Below are 17,340 nucleotides of genomic sequence, written 5' to 3'. Positions count from 1 at the left end.
ATTTCATTTTATTTTGGTTAGATTTTTTTCTGGTTCCAATTAAATATTGTTTCGAGGGGAAGTTTTTACGGGTGTACTGTCTTAATTGGGAGACACACGAGGAGCAGCGCTCTGACCTCTGACCTCTGACCTCTGAGCAAAAAGGACATTTTAGTTTTAAGTTGAAAGTTTTTATTCTGTTTGAGTGAATGTGGCCAATGAGGTACAGTTTGTCTTGTTTTATTGTGTGATTCCTTTTCTGTCCTTGTTTTTGTATCCGAGGGTTCAATTTTAAGTTTAGTTTTTTCTTTTCTATAGTTCTGACGGCATGCGTCGGCATTGACACTAATTTATATATGGAGACATGTGGAAGACACAGTGTAAATGCTTGTTCAAACCAAAAGAATGATTTTGAGCCTTGTTTAAACTCCAGGGGAGTAACACTGGAGTCAGATTAGAAAAGTCTAGAGTTTAGGTGATCACACCGGCTTGTCAAAGCTTGACCCCGTCAGATTTCAGAAGTTCAGCAGGACTGGGCCTGGTCAGGACTTGGATGGGAAACTGCAGAGAAATCAGGAGCCACAGGAGGGCACCAGTCGCAAAAATTGTTGGTTCCTTAGACAAAACACCCACATCGCCTCGTATGAAAGTGGTGTGTGCGTGTGTGTTGTGTGCGTGTGTGTGCGTGTGTGTGTGTGTGTGCGTGCGTGCGTGTGTGCGATGGTGGTGGTCGGAGGGACTGATGGTGCAGATTGGCCGTCTCGCGTTTGTCAGTTTGCCCCAGGGCAACTGTGGCTACAATAGTAGCTTATCATCACCAAATGTGGAGTGAATGAATAATGGTCAGTAAAGCACTGTGTGACATATGTCTGTGAAAAGCTCTATATCCATAAAAACATACGATAAATTATGTACTAGACTAATCTAAGGCTTAAAATGAAAGTTCCCTGAGATAAAAACTCAAAGACCTTACACCAATGGAAGAAGAGTCCAAACTTTATTAAACATAGAAAGATGAAACTTGGCATGAACCCTAAACCCAACAAGAAGTCAGCCATATTGGGCAGAAATCCATTTTTGGAAAATCATGCTTGTCATACTACTCTGAGTTTCATTCAGAAAGCTTGGAAAATGTTTTAAACAAAAACTCGGCCCATGTGTGATTGTTTAGATTTATTTATTTTTTTTTTAAATAAATGTTGTTACAAAACAATGGCCATTTTGAAAAGCATTCAAACATGTATTTCTCACAGGTCATGTTGTTGACTCTGACCCAGTGGAACATTTGTGTGCATTGACGACCTGAATGAAATGATGTACATTATATAGAGCCATGACATAAAACTGCTGTACAGCTCCTCTGGAAAATGTTGTTTATGTGTTTGTGTTGTTTATGTGTTTGTGTTTTTGTGTTGATTGTGTTGTTGACCATTCAGATTTGGCACAGACATCCTTCTTGCTACACTGAACAAAAACATCAGTGAGGACACATTTCTTTTTGAAGACGAGTGACCACGACACTTTCACAAATCCTCTCACTGGACAGACTGGACTAACACGTAAACAAACACATATATCCACTGATGTTAGAGGGAGGGGTGATGTAGGCGGGCACGGTGGGCAGGGCCTTTGCGGTGGCATGTGCCCCGTGGTCTTGTGGGGGGCGAGGGCCTATCACACTGTGTGCGGCTTTAAGTTTATTTAAATTTCATTTTGGTATTCAGGTTCTGTTAACACAACAGACACGAGCATCAAACCATCACTGTACAATTACAACAACAAATCAAACAATTACATTCAACACACACACACACACACATTAAAAACAATATACCACCTTCTCCTAACCCTCCTTTCAGTGCATCCCATCCCACCCACCCCACCCATGAGTTGGAAATACATCTGATCACATAGTTTAAAAAGCCGACAAAAACAAATCTGTGCTCTTTTTTGCAATTGACTCTTCATTTTTGTGGTCTGAATTTTTTGTGTATATATGTGTGTGTGTGCGTGTGTGTGTGACCAGCCAGTATTAATCACACTGTGTGGAATAAAACCTGCATACACACTGACATTATGGGGACCTGCTTCTCTTAGGGGAAAAAAAATCAAATCCCCCTTTAAAGTTCAGATCTAGATTCAAATAGTTTAAGTTTAGAGTTCAGGTTGTGGTGAGGCGAGCAGTGACTGTGATTCAAGATGCTGTATCTGACTTTTACCATCATAAAAACAGAGCTAGTTCAGTTTTAACGGTTTGTAGTGGTCTAAAGTTCTTCCACACGTACTTTATACATCCATAACATCCAAATGCCACACAACCCTGAGAGACCAGTGTAACAGCAACTATCATGCTAATGTCTACAATAAAACACACTCTAATTGGCTGCAGAGCACAGCAGACTTATTTTGACCTGACACAATATAACTGTACTGGGGCAAGACACATTTTGCTCAAATACTTCGGAAAAATCGGGTACAGGCCCTTTAAGTCTACGATCAATCTTAAAGAATTGAATGTCAATGTGTATACGTGTGTGTGTGTGTGTGTGTGTGTGTGTGTGTGTGTGTGTGTCTGTGTGTGTGTGTGTGTGTGGCAGCTGCAGACTGGGGCAGGTGCACTGACCACAGGTGGACACAAAGACAGGAGCACACACTCTGCACAGGTGCTACACAATGACATACAAACCTGACACAACAGAGGACCCCCGGGGCACACTCACATTGTGGAACATAACAAAGTCATATCCATGACAACAGGCGTCACGGATCATCTGGACTTCATAATGACAATAATGATAATGATAAGAATAGGCAGATAGAGAATAGATAAGCCGTGGTCAGGTCAGGTGCTCTAAACTAAACTGAAGCAGGGCACACATCACAGGTGGACATTATACAAACCAAACTATGGAACTGTTCTACTGGAGGGTCAGCCACTCCTCTGGATCGCTTCCCATGTCTGAAAATGTGCTGACAGTGTATGAACTTTAAAAACACAGAGGAGCACAACTGTCATAGAATAGATGACCTCTGTACATCATGTGACCATGCCGTGCTGACCTGCTGAAGTGTGACCTGTCAGACCTCTGAAGCTCTGTCTGGGCTGGTTAGTGTTTGGATGGGAGACCACGGCCACAGGGGGGCGCCGTTGGAAGAAACTGATGTTGTGTCCTTAGATCAGACATTTGACCCACATTGTCTAGTATGATTGTGGTGTGAGCGTGAGTGCCTGTGGTCGGAGGGACTTGCATCTCCACAAACCTGACTTCTATGTGGCCTGGTTTAGGGCCTTCTGCTGCTTGTTTCCATAGAAATGTTGTTCCTTTGGTTATAATATTCTACAGTGTTGTGTAAAACTCATCTTCTCCATGGAGAATGTTCTGAATGTATGTTTTTTCTATTTCCATGGAGTCATACAGGAGATGTGCCACCTCCAGAAAGTTACACAGTGCAGCTTTAAGTCCTAATTTAGACATGGCTTAGATCGACCTTGTTTAATGACCATTTTCATTGTAAATAAAACTCAACACCTCTGTGATTTATCCAGAACCTTCTAATTTACTCCAAACTCCAAACACAATAGAAAGGTGCAGTTCTAGATACTAGCCTGTAGGGGGTAGTGTGACACAGAACACAGGAGCACAGTTTGTCAGAGTAAAGCAGAAAGTGGCTTTAAACTTTATTCATCATCATCATCATCATCATCATCATCATCATCATATCCACATGGGCATATCCACAGAAGTACATCCAGAAGAGACGGAGCAGTGAGAGCAGGAGCAGTGGTGACAGGTGCAGTGGTGACAGGTGCAGTGGTGACAGGTGCAGAGGTGACAGGAGCAGTGGTGGCAGGAGCAGTGGTGACAGGAGCAGTGGTGGCAGGAGCAGTGGTGGCAGGGGAAGTGGTGACAGGAGCAATAAGGGCAGGTGCAGTGGCAGTGGTGCAGTGGTTGTTTAAAGAGTGTGTAGATGGGACAGATACGGGTGAGTGTGAGCAGTGGGCACACATCAGGACTACATGTACTACTAGTACTAGTACTAGTACTACTACTACTATGTATATCCTTTTCTACATTCATACACCTGTAAAGTCATACAATGTAAGAAAGTTCTGTATCCATGGTCTTCAGCGTTGCCATAGTGATACTGAACAATTTCAGACTATATAATATAACATTTAAATGGGAAAAACTGCTCACGCTGAAACACATGAATAGATTTACAACATGAGTCTGCACCTGCTCACACATGTGAAGATGTTATTGCTTTGTCTGGAATATTCCACAGTATGACATTAAACATAACTATCTAAGTAAGTAGGTAGTAGCTAAGTAGCACCAGGCCGGTTCCAAGTCAGATCTGTGTAGAGTCGACACCGTCCACAGTAACACTTTAAGTTTTTAAAGGTATTTTCACAAAAACACCTGTAATTTAACTCATGTAATATAGATAAAATGGAGCCCCCATTTCCTTTTATATTTTTAGCAATGTGCAGAAAAGAGAGCGATAAAAATAGAGCGCACATTTATGACCTAATTCTCCTCTGTTTTCTGTTGCTTCATTTTCCAACAAAAAAGTAAAACTGTGCACACATCAAAACAACTGGAATCAACTGCATGCAAGTGTCAGTTCAACATGTGAGAAACTGAGTTCATTTAAATATTAAATTTCTAAAATCATAGTAGATTACTTAATAGTCCTAAAAATGTCACTACAGCATGACACATGTACAATAAAGCTAGAGGGTGAATGCTATACTGTGGAATATTCAGGTAAAGCTCTATCATCTCCATGACAACATGCAGTTGCTGACCCTGTAGCAGAAAAGTGCAATTTAAGAACATTTTTGACAAACTATGACGTAAATTCGCAGTAACCCTGTGTCATATTTTACATGTGATGTAACAATTTTGGTAGAATGAAAAGATGTGCACAACATGCTGTTTGATATTTGTGCATCAGATGTGAGTCTGTAACAGCACACAAGTCCTCTGGCTTATATTATGAGGACAATCTAACACCACTGCACCTGCACACTTCTGCACCTGCCCACTTCTGCACCTGTCCACTTCTGCACCTGCCACCTCTGCACCATAGTGACCGCTTTCCCAGAAACAACAGAAAGCGTGAATGTGAGCTATTCAAAAACCCATATCCACCCTTATGTTCAGAGCTCCAGTGGCCCTCAGGCAAACCGCAGCAGCACACTGTCACTTTGAGCATTTGCAGTTTGCTTTAAGTTTAAAAACTGTCCTCTGGGGCCACCATCCACGTCTCAGGTTTCATATCGTAAGTGCTCGTATTGTCCTTATTGTCTTTTCATGGTGGATAGGTCCAACATTTGGTATCAGTCTCTCAAACGCAGAAATGTAAAGTGCTTAAACCACACAGACACAGAGATGAGAAGGAATAAATAATATACTCATAAATAAACTTAAATAAATCTAAAAACATCAAAAGATTATAATGCAAACCGTTGCTAGGACACAGTCTACACCAGCCATTGCACATCGTCACATAGAGTTACAGTGTCTCAGGGGAGTGAAAAAGTCTGTAGAGGTCCACTGTTTTGTCCAGAGCTGACCGGAACAGAGCGGGGCCGTGGGGTGGGAGTATCGTGGGGCCGGTGAGGTGGGGTGGGAGTATCGTGGGGCCGGTGAAGTGAGTTGTGGGGCCAGTGCAGTTAATCTAATATGCCAGAGCCTGGTCTACAGAAGCACCCTGCACAACATGGGGAGTGGTGGGTACTGGTCGGTGGAGGGGCGGTTGTCCTTAGAGGGGTGGCAGGGGTCGGTGGTGTGCGGGTCATTGTGAGGTTGGTTGTGGGGATGGTGGTAGGATGCTTCTTGTGGCCGGTGGTGGGTGGGTTGTTCTCAAGGGGCAGTACAGGGGCAGCACGGGGCCAGTGGTGGGGCAGTTGTCTTCACGAGGGAAGTATGGGGACGGTTGTCCTCAGAGGCCAGTGGTGGGTGGGTTGTCCTCAGGGAGAAGTGGTGGAATAGTTGTCCTCAGGAGGCCGACAGAGAGTGGGTTGTCCTCAGGGGGGCAGCAGAGGGGGTGGGTTGTCCTCAGGGGGGCCGGTAGAGAGTGGTGGGTTGTCCTCAGGGGGGCAGCAGAGGGGGCGGGTGTCCTCAGGGGGCCGGTGGTGGGTGGGTTGTCCTCAGGGGGGCAGCAGAGGGGGCTTGAAGGTGCAGGCTCCGGTGCACTGTCGGGGACTGAGCATCTTACAGGAGAAATGGTGCAGAGCGTCGTGAGCTTCTGGAACACAGGGAACAGTTACAACAGAACAACAAATGTTACAAGAAAACTGTTACAACAAGAAGAAAGAACAAAAACAACTGTAATGTCATGCAAATGTAATGTAAATGTGTGAAACATTCTTTATTTCTTGTGATTTATTAGGCTTTCTAGTTCATGAATATTTTGAATATAGTTTGATTTATGAAATCTGGATGGAACTGCATAAGTGTAAAACACAAACAGGGTTGAACAGGGTTAAAGAGCACCTCAAAACCCTTTTGAAAAGTGTCCCCACTGCACCAGCACAATCATGAATGTTTTCAAATTCAAGGGTTTGTACCTGATGTTTTTTTGTTTTTTTTCATGCAGTACAGAAATGTATGTTAGCATAACTGCTTTCATCTCTGAGCTATAAACTCATCATGGTGAATAATTAGAACATTCAGAAATGAAATACTTATTTATTTCACATTTTAACACAGTAACAGTCAGATAGAGCTCCTGTACACCTCCAGTGTGTGTGTGTGTCCAGTGTGTATGGACAGTGTGTGTGTGTGTGTGTGTCCAGTGTGTGGACCGTGTGTGTGTGTGTGTGGACAGTGTGTGGACCGTGTGTGTGTGTGGACAGTATATGGACCGTGTGTGTGTGTGTGGACAGTGTGTGTGTGTGTGGACAGTGTGTGGACCGTGTGTGTGTGTGTGACCAGTGTGTGGACCGTGTGTGTGTGTGTGACCGTGTGTGTGTGTGGACAGTGTGTGGACCGTGTGTGTGTGTGTGGACAGTGTGTGGACCGTGTGTGTGTGTGTGGACAGTGTGTGGACCGTGTGTGTGTGTGTGTGTGTGGACAGTGTGTGTGTGGACAGTGTGTGGACCTGTGTGTGTGTGTGTGTGTGTGTGTGTGTGTGTGTGTGTGTGTGTGTGGACAGTGTGTGGACCGTGTGTGTGTGTGTGGACAGTGTGTGTGGACCGTGTGTGTGTGTGTGGACAGTGTGTGTGTGTCCAGTGTGTGTGTGTGTGTGTGTGGACCATGTGTGACCTGTGCTGTGTGTGTCCAGTGTGTGTGTGTGTGGAGTGTGTGTAACCTATGCTTTGTGTGTCCAGTGTGTGTGTCTGGGCCGTGTGTGACCCATGCTGTGTGTGGACCGTGTGTATGGAGCGCGTATGTGTGAGCACAGTGTGCGACCCGTGCTGTGTGTGTCCAGTGTGTGTGTGTGGACCGTGTGTATGGAGCGAGTGTGTGTCTGGACCGTGTGTGACCCGTGCTGTGTGTGTCCATTGTGTGTGTCTGGACCGTGTGTGACCCGTGCTGTGTGTGTCCAGTGTGTGTGTGTGGACCGTGTGTATGGAGCGTGTGTGTGTCTGGACCGTGTGTGACCCGTGCTGTGTGTGTCCAGTGTGTGTGTGTGTGTGGACCGTGTGTGACCCGTGCTGTGTGTGTCCAGTGTGTGTGTGTGTGGACCGTGTGTGACCCGTGCTGTGTGTGTCCAGTGTGTGTGAGTGGACCGTGTGTGACCCGTGCTGTGTGTGTCCAGTGTGTGTGAGTGGACCGTGTGTGACCCGTGCTGTGTGTGTCCAGTGTGTGTGTGTGTGGACCGTGTGTGACCCGTGCTGTGTGTGTCCAGTGTGTGTGAGTGGACCGTGTGTGACCCGTGCTGTGTGTGTCCAGTGTGTGTGAGTGGACCGTGTGTGTCCGTGCTGTGTGTGTCCAGTGTGTGTGAGTGGACCGTGTGTGACCCGTGCTGTGTGTGTCCAGTGTGTGTGAGTGGACCGTGTGTGACCTGTGCTGTGTGTGTCCAGTGTGTGTGAGTGGACCGTGTGTGACCCGTGCTGTGTGACCCCTGTGTGCTGGAGTCTTATTTAAAGTGGTGTAACTGGACTCCGTGGCTCTAAAGGCTTCACATTAGAGCCTGTCTGCTGCATGTAAGTGATACACACACTGTCCACTGACTTTTCCACACCGCCATTTAGGAGAACTGCACCTGACCAAGTACACAAAACTACACTAAAGTACACTAAAGTACACACACAGGGTTTGGGTGTCACATGGAGAAGGAGAGAGAGGAAAAAATATGCCTGCTGTTTACAGGAACAAAGCCCAAATCTCAATACACAAGTGTCACTTTACTGTTTTCCAATAAAGTATAAGGAGCATTGATCTATGTCAGGTGGAGAGAGAGGAGGAGGAGAGAGAGAGGAGGAAAGGGGAAATGACAAAGAGAAGACAAACAGAGGTAGAGATGGATCGAGAGAGAGAGAGAGAGAGAGAGAGAGAGAGAGAGAGAGAGAGAGAGAGAGAGAGAGGTGTACCTCGGACGATCTGCAGCTGTTGGACCATCTCCTCTCTGTACGACAGCTCCCTCTTCATCTGGTCCTGGAAATTATCTGACAAAGTGAAGAAAAACATTTATTTTTAGGAATAAAAGTTTGTTTTTCACACAATCTTAATTCTCAATGACTTCAAGTTTTTTTCTCAGCTCTGACCAGGACATCAGTAAAATAAGTGAAAATTCATAAAGTACATTTGAGTATTTACAGCACTTTATTTTCTCTTGAGAAATGATTTTGTTAATTTAAAACTTTTCTAATATGATTTTGATATTAACCACAACAGCAAGACAAATGTTGGAGATATGTGTGTGTGGTAATGTGCACTGTCCCTGAAATAAAATGAATTTAAATAAAATTAATACAATTAATACAGTTAATAAAATTAATAAAATAATCATCCCTAGTTTGATCTTGTCACATGTGACTGTTCCAGTGAAAACAGGATTAACAAACAGCCCGACTAAACAGTGGAATCAACAGTAGTAAGAGTCAGAGTGTGAATGTTTCAAAAGTCCACACAACCACACACATCATGTGTGCTGTTAGAATGTGGAGTAAATGTACACTTGAGTTTGGTGAAAGTCTACTGCAAGTGAAAAAATAAATTATATAAAATAAAAAATAATAAAATTTAAAAAAATCTCCTGTTTGCTCTTGTGAAAATTCACTATGATGAGTCTGAGCAGCAGCAGAGGAGGAGGAGACCTGTGAGTCTGAACACACACGACACGTGACAGATGCTCATGTTCTACAAGTAGCAGCGGGTAATACAACAGAATCCATTTACCTATCGACAGCACACACATGTACGCACACACAAACATACACATACACACACGTACACACACGCACATACAAACATATATAGTTTTATAAAGTGTGTACCTTTTAAATGCTGAAACTCTCTCTCCAGCTTCCTCCTCAGCTCCACTTGTTCCACCAGCTGCTTCTGGAGCTCCTCTGCACACACACACACACATACACAGATACACACACACACACACATACACACACACGCACGCACACACACACAGACACACACAAACACACACACATACACACATAGTTTAGGTTACACTGACTTAGATTATATCAAAAATTCTAACTAAGTCAAATCTGGTCCACAATCTTCTGGGTCCATTTGTGGAACAGGCCGACACACTTATACATACATCTATAAATATTCTAGTTACATCAAATACGTCTCCCCTAAAATGGGCTCCATATGACAGTCTTGTTAAAAATGACATTGTATCAGTCAAAACAGAGCCACCGGTTTAAGTCTTGTGTGTGTGTGAAGATTTCTCATGGATCTTTAGGGACATTACATGGACTTTCATTCTATGAAAAAGTCAAACTAACACAGCTGGACTTTTTTAGTTTTAGAAGCTGATGTTTTGCTCCAAGTGACGGGACTTGCGGCTCTTATATCGTTCCAAATCTTTTAGATTTTATCATGGCAAAAAGCCGATCAAAAGACTGTCTCTGTTAATATTTATATGACAGAAGCAGAGAGAGAAGTCATTTTATCGACAAACTAATCCCAGTGAAATGTCCAAGGCTCAGTCGTGTTTCAAATGGTTCAGACTGAGAGTGGGAGTGTGTTTGCCTTTTGGAATGATGCAAAATACAAATAAAATGTAGTACTACAATAATAATGATTTAGAATAAAACAGTAACCTCTATGACGATGAAAAAGATCTGTTTTTTTGTGCACAAAGCTCTCACTCGTGTGACTCTACATCTGTGCTCATTTTTGTTTTGAGATCCGGTTCCATGCGTTCACGTTAGGGAACCGTTCAAAAGATCCAGCTGTTTCACAAACGTTACAGGACTCTTTGCTTCTAAGCAGCTTCAGGATGCTGCATGTGTGTGGTGTGGAGTCACAGTCTCCGACACGAGGAGCCCTGAAGGAGCTCAGGTTTGTGGGGAGGCACCGGCTTCTAAACTAAGTCCAGCTGTTTGACTTTAACTTTATGACGCCTGCTCTTCCTCCAAATTTTCTCACTGAATCCAGCTCCTCTCACTTCCTGGAGACAGGTCCTCACCTCTAAGTGACAGGTCAGAGCGCACGTTTCAGCCAAAGGGGTTTCACATAATTACAAGATGGAGCTAAACATGTGACCTTGTTTTTCCTGGTTTGACCATTTTGGTGAAGTTTATAATTTTACTTCCAGGTTGGATCGGGGCAGCAAATACTGACATGTTTAATTCCATAACTGTTACCTAGCAACCATAATGTAAACAGAGGACCAAAACTTGCATAAATAGTGTATTAGTTATGATTATACTTTATTTAGTTAGATGAAGGTTTAAACCAGGGGTGTCAAACTCAAACTCACAGAGGCCAAAATTAAAACCTGGGACTAAGTTGTGGGCCAATCTAAATATTTATTGAAAAATTTCAGCAACATCTGCATGTTTTCTCTTCTTTCGAGATGTGTAATGATAAACCTTTTCTTAAAATAAATGTTAAATAATAGTTTTGCTTAAAAATTGAATTTAGAACAAGCAGAATATAAAATAAGAACAAAATTGTAAATAAATTAGTAGCCGGCAGGCCACCTCTAATACATATGATCTCGCAGGCCAAATATAATTATATCGCGGGCCAAATTTGGCCCCTGGGCCTGAGTTTGACATGTCTTGTTTAAATTGTGAAAAAGTTCCTTTCTCGTGTATAAATTGTCTCAGTGTTTTGGATGGAGGTTTTTGTGTTGATGATTTATTATATAAGCAGAGGGATTCTGTTTTAAACTCATCATTGCTTCCTGTATATTATTTTCTTCCAAACTTTTCTTCACAAACTGTCTCTTAAATGACATAAATCTATGATAAATATTTACTACACATTTACCACAGATCCTACGCAACAAACCAAGTCAGAATTAGAAAAACATGAGAAGCTGTCATATACACTTTAATCATTCAAGACAGAACACTGTAACATCATGTTCATGTCACTTTGTTTGTATTTGAGACGCCTTAATCATGTGAATAAATATTGTGAAAAATATTGAGCTAAAAATTGACCTTTGACCTTATTTGTCAGTTCTTGTATCCTGCCTCAGTATCATGAGCCTAAAATAAGTTTTCATGCAAAGACAAAAAGCAGAAACTTTGTATGTTTTGTTTGTGATTTAGCTCATAAATATATTTGATTTTAAAATCCAACCTCTGGCCTCTTTCTTTTTGTTGTGGCCTTGGCACACGCTCTGAACACATTCAATAAATAAAACTTTGTATTCAATTATACTTCAGTGATATTTAATGTGAAGTATTGTGTGTATTTATTCATACTGTACACACTTTACTGCAGAGTCAAGTGTCGCCGCACGATCCTGATCAGAACTAAACAGGAAATCCAAAACTCTTCTAGATCATTTCAAACAAACACATGATGACTGGAGCTTGGTGACGTTTTTTTTGTTTTTTTTTTTTTTTTTTTTTTTTTTTTTAATAATGGCTGGAAATCTGGAGAAAATCAAGCAAATAATAATGATCATGTCAGTTTCTGCCTTTGGCCTTTGCACAAAAACTTATTTTAGTCTCATGATACAAAGACAGAGAACAGGAAATGACAAATAAGGTCAAAGGTCAATTTTGAGCTCAATATTTTTCACATACAAATAATTCTTCATTAGAGCAACTAGTTTTCAGATTTTGGGAGCCTTGCCTTTTCTACTTTTGTCTGGACAAAACAGAAACTTTAAGTCATTTTTCACAGTTTCACACTCTGGAGAGTTAAACTCTTTTGTCTTTGTAGGGCAGAGTAGTCGGCCTGACCTGCATTATTGAACTCTTATCTGGAACGTGCTGGATTTTTTGTTTGGGACGCGTGGGCAGGTCTCCATGTCGTCTCCATGTTGTGAGTGTACAGTTTTTAGTCCCGACATTAAGATAAAGACATGTGTTACCCTAACCCTAAATATGATCACCATGACAACAACACTACACTGAAGAACACACCAAGACCCGGTGATGAGAGGTTCATTTCAGACATGACGCTGGAGTTTGGTAGTTGTAGTTTCATGTGGACACAGACATGCACATGGTTTAAACACAGTCACACTGAATTGTTTCAAAAATAAACGATGATAAAAGGTCATTAGTTGTGTAAAATGAAATGGTTTGGAATGTTAAATGTGAATTATGTGAAGGCTCTAAACTTTCATTTAGAGCAGAAGAAGAAACATTTTGAATTAAACTGGTTCAGAGTGTTTTAGTCCGACTGGACACTTTTAAAACTGAGGCCTAAAGAAATATGACTACAGTACTAGGCCTGTTTGAACTGAAGGTCTCTTAAGACAGGCTTCATATTACGGCCTCATTAACTAAAATCAAATTATGACGTTATTCGCTTTAACAGAGGAGACAAAACACACCCACATGATATAATGTCATATTTGTGATTTTGTTTTGTTTTTTTGTTTTCCTTTTACATTTCAAATTGAGTACAATTTCTTGGAACTATATCGCCACAATATTTAGAACACGTCCTTTTCATCCACGTGCGTGCATCAGTTCTATTTGAAGGTTTAGCAGAAGTTTTCAAGTCTCTTTTCTAACGGCACATTTGAAACGTTCATCATGTTAACCGCATTAAACGCAGCCTGAGAGTGTTTCCAGCGCGTCCGGGCCTATGCTGTGCACGACTGAGACGCGCTCTGTAAAATGGTGCGCGCGGAAAAAGATCTAAGGTTGAAATCATTTGCAGTAATTTGCCTTTTTAATTAATAGAAGCGCACCGACGCTGTAGTCTCCTGTTTATTTCTATCTCTGGCGTTCGAGGCTTTAATTACACTGAAGTGTCGCGTCGTCTTCTGCACAGCACCGACGCCATCAGCGGATTTGGGCATTTTTACGCAGCGTAATGGAAACATAAAAGCCAAACGCATTTCATGTTCCAGTTGTTGGTTCTTATAAATCCCACGCTGCGTCTTTACGGCCGTGGAAGTGCACACAGATGCAGCGGGAGCGGAGGATTCAGGTGCGCTTCCGCAGCCGCGGTAAGTGCCGCGCCGCCGCTCCAGCCTCTCGCTGCTGCTCCGGTAATTGCCATGCATAGCCCGGAGCTGCGGCGCATAATAACGGAGTCCCAGGGTTTTTCCAAGCGTTGTAAAATAATTAGCTGGCGCGCCTCGGGCTTATGGCGGTGTTCGTTAAAATATTAATAGCCTCTAAACGATTTGTGCGCACAATAACAAGTCAAAACTCCCACATCTTGTGATTAAGTGGTTAACAACTAGGAAACACTCCAGGCTCACACAAATGGAAATGCTCAAACGCGAAATGTTGGCACGGCGTAGTTAGCGCGCCGTGGGCGCGGAGCGTGCGTAAAGATGGCACAGGCGCGGCCATAAAAACAATGGATTTGGAGCATTTTTCTAATTAATTAATGACCCGTGCGAGTTTATGAATTCAACGTACACAACAATATACAGGGTCTGAACATCAGACTGTACGTCTCAAGAGGCCATCTGCAGAAATGAAAAAAAAGTGTGTGGATTCTAAAATATTACGGATGTTTTCAGTTAAATTTTTATGAGCTCACAATAATGTACAATTTACAAATAATAATAATAATAATAATAATAATAATAATAATAATAATAATAATACTTATTATTATTATTATTATTATTATTATTATTATTATTATTATTATTATTATTATTATGGGCCTATTTCCCTTCCTGTTTTTTTTTTTTTTTTTTTAGTATAAATTGTTGTGTTTGTGCTTGTGGTCTGTAGAATGTGACCAAACTTAAAAATGACATTATTTGATAATTAAATATTTGTAAATACCCTTCTTGTTGTCTTGATGAATCGTACCTTTGGCCATGTTTTCCAGGTCTCGCTCGTGCACACTGATGTCTATGCGTAAAGCTCCATCTGGAACAGAAGCCACGCGCGCCATATAAATCACTGTTTATGACACCCAGGCCGCGCGCTCACACGCGTGCCCGCTCACCTGCTCTGGTCTTGGGCTCTTCGTACTGCACCGGGCTGCGCTGGTTCTGTGCGTCAGGCACGTGGAGCAGTCCTAAACACAAGCACACGTACGTGAGTGTGAGGCCAGAGTCATGCGCGTAACAGCTCGGAATGGAACAATAGTCACCGTTGGATCTCAATTGTTTCCCTCCAAATGACTGGGGCTCGTGGGGGAGCGCGTGGCCGTCCTTTTCAGCAGCGTACACCTGTAATATGACACGCACAAAGACGTAATGACGCACGGTCATTATGTGTAATTTCGGAACATCTTCACGTAATTGACCTGATCACAACACGAGCTCTGACCAATCAGCGCCAAACACTCGTTATGATCAGAAGCTGATTATCTGTTCCGTGGCGCGGCGTTCAAGTGCTCTGGCTTTACACTAGGATCTTTATTTTTATCTTTGAAGTTTAATCTCTTTGTGACGGACAAAGACGCGGACGTGCCCCGAGCCTCTGACCACAGCTCGGCTCGCGCACACAGCGATGTTTAGCGCTGATTGGACTTTGATGGGGGCCCTCGGGGGCCATTAAAATGTCGTTTACTCTGGGCCTACCTCGTGCGGCGTGGAGACGGAGCGCGTGAGTCTGTCCTCCTCTGAGCACGCGGAGTGCGCAGACTCTTCCGCGCACGGCGCTGCGGGGCTGTGCACGCGCTCTGGCAGGGCCTCCACTCCAGGTGAGAGTCTGTCCGGAGACGCGCTCTGAGGCTCGTCCACGTCCACATCCGGGTCCTCCGTGTCCTCTGTGTCCCGCTCCGGGGACGCGGACCTGAGGCTCGAGCCCTCACTGATGAAGTCCGGGGACACGTGCCCGGAGCGCGCGCCGTACAGTTTGGCGATGCTTTCCGCGTCCCGCACCACCGGCCTGAACGCGGACACGTAGCTCATCTTTCTGTGCGCGCTCTCGTCTCCGGAGCGGTCATCGTCAGTGCGCGTGCACGAGGAATGCGAGCTGGAGCAGCGCTCCTCGTGCGCGGGGCCCAGGTTCAGGGGCGGGCTCCTGTCTCTGGGGTCGTCCAGCTCCTGACGCGCGCTCAGCTCCACGGGGGGTTTATGCGGAGAGGCGAGGTATGGAGGCATGGGCAGCCCCCCGGCCCCGGGCCAGAACACCGGGAAGGCCGGGTACAGCTCCTTGGCCGTGGGCCACAGGAGCCCGGACACGGCCTTGGGCTCGTCGCTCTTCTTGGGACAGAGGCCGTAGCTGGGGAAGGGGTAGGGCGGGGGGAAGAGCGGCGGGGGCAGCTTCTGGAGCTGCATGCTGAAGCTTTTACTAGGCACGGGGATCACGGGGTAGCTGCGCGCGCCCCCGAGGCCTGCCCCTGGCCCCGGCTCGTCCTCGCAGCGCATGCTTTTGTGGGGCACTTCGGCTCGGGGTTCCACACTAGAGGAGACGTGGGTCTTCATCGGGGAGGGGGGTAGAGTCCTCTTACGGCTACCTCCGTTAAACATGGCTTTGACGTCCTCCCACGCGTGGCTGATGTCGTCAGCGGGCTTCTTGTCCGTGAGACGCAGGTGGCGGCGCCATGAGTTGAAGTTGGCCGCGTCCGGCTGCAGGTAGCGCGCCTCGGGAGTGCGGTGCGAGTGGAAAATGAACTTGTTGGGGGAGAAGTACATGCTGCACATGCTGCACTTGATGCACTTGGCCCGCGAGCTGTTGTAGCGCGCGGGGATGAAGCTGCCCCTGCAGCCCCACGCGCAGTCGTGGGACACGTCAAAGGCGAAGTTCTCTGGGAGCTTCGGGGGGCTGTGCTCCCCCAGGAAGGACTTGCACAGGCGCTCGGCCTCGCGCTTCGTGATCATGCCACAGCGGCGCGAAGAGATGGGCATGGCCCCCGCGCGCCGCAGAAGCTCCAGCTGCACTGGTGTGCACTGCACGCACGTGATGCCCAGGGCCACGCGTCGGTTGTGGATTTCGTTGTAGCTGTAGTTCTTGAGCAGAGTGTTGGAGATCTGCGCCAGGCACAGGCGCTCCTTTCCGTCTATGACCAGCGACACGATGGGCACGCCGTACAGGGACGTCTCGCTCACCTGGTTGGGCTTCAAACCCGGGCCAGAGTCTTTGAGCGGGGGAGAGGAGTCCCGCACCAGCGGCCGGGCCATGGGCTCCATCCTCAGACCTACGCACAGAGAACACACGTCAGTCACACAGAGCCGCTGCCCCGCTGTGACCCCACCCGCGCGGAGCCTTCACACAATTACACGAGACAGGCTTTGGGGATCATTTGGCACAATGTTATGACGTAGAGACGGCCCGAGGGAAAACAATCACCATACATTAAACAATACGATTATGCTGCCGAGAGGAAAGGCGTTTAGGCCTTTACAATAGAAGATAAAAAGTGTCCTTTTCACGAGCCTTTGTCCTTTAGATTGTTGCAGGCCTAGTATCCGGTTTATATTTATGGCACTCTGGTGATGGCCGATAGCTGTTTTTGGGTTACGTTACCTTACGTACTGGTAAACTCTAGCTCTGCCCCGGTGCGCAGAGCCAAGTGGATCCGCTCGGAGTAAATCGGCTCACGGCAGAAGCTGCCGCTTACGGAGCTGTAAGACTCGGAGCAGGATGAGACAGAAGGAAAGAGCGGCTGAGCTGCGCCAATGCTCTTAACGGTGCACACGGAGCCCCGTAAGCCGCTTTCCTGGTAATTACACAGATCTAAGCGCACGTCTCCTCTGTTAATAAAAGACGAGTCCTATTTATAATTAAAGCAGCTGACCACAGGAGCCGGGCAGCGGCTGAAGTAGGTGACCGGGCCTGGCTCAGGTTCGCTACGCTTCGTGTGCCAAATATTA

At 45.1% G+C, this 17,340-nt stretch overlaps 1 protein-coding gene across 1 annotated transcript; it reads right to left on the bottom strand.

Moving 5' to 3' along the window:
* Window positions 1-6,139: 6,139 nt before the first annotated feature.
* LOC110174532 (SKI family transcriptional corepressor 1 homolog-B-like) lies at window positions 6,140-16,766 on the bottom strand. The gene is made up of 7 exons (XM_055154807.1): window positions 15,103-16,766; window positions 14,670-14,748; window positions 14,523-14,594; window positions 14,384-14,443; window positions 9,434-9,508; window positions 8,528-8,602; window positions 6,140-6,237 (listed from the first exon to the last, which is right to left on the bottom strand). The coding sequence occupies exons 1-7, from the start codon at window positions 16,654-16,656 to the stop codon at window positions 6,140-6,142; spliced, it is 2,013 nt and encodes a 670-aa protein (XP_055010782.1). The 5' UTR covers window positions 16,657-16,766.
* Between the last annotated feature and the right edge of the window lie 574 nt (window positions 16,767-17,340).

Source organism: Boleophthalmus pectinirostris, unplaced genomic scaffold, assembly GCF_026225935.1.
Source record: "Boleophthalmus pectinirostris isolate CB_2022bp ecotype Guang Dong unplaced genomic scaffold, ASM2622593v1 HiC_scaffold_19, whole genome shotgun sequence".
Taxonomy (NCBI): Eukaryota; Metazoa; Chordata; class Actinopteri; order Gobiiformes; family Gobiidae; genus Boleophthalmus; species Boleophthalmus pectinirostris.
The sequence above is the reverse complement of the archived record's forward strand: the minus strand, read 5'-3'. Positions and strand labels throughout refer to the sequence as shown.

Excerpts from the sequence above, each read along its gene's own strand:
- LOC110174532 (XM_055154807.1), bottom strand. The coding sequence starts at position 16,656 with ATGGAGCCCATGGCCCGGCCGCTGGTGCGGGACTCCTCTCCCCCGCTC. Across the intron at positions 14,444-14,522 it reads AGAGCCCAAGACCAGAGCAG|ATGGAGCTTTACGCATAGAC; the intron begins GTGAGCGGGCAC and ends CTTCTGTTCCAG. Across the intron at positions 6,238-8,527 it reads ACAGCTGCAGATCGTCCGAG|AAGCTCACGACGCTCTGCAC; the intron begins GTACACCTCTCT and ends CCTGTGTTCCAG.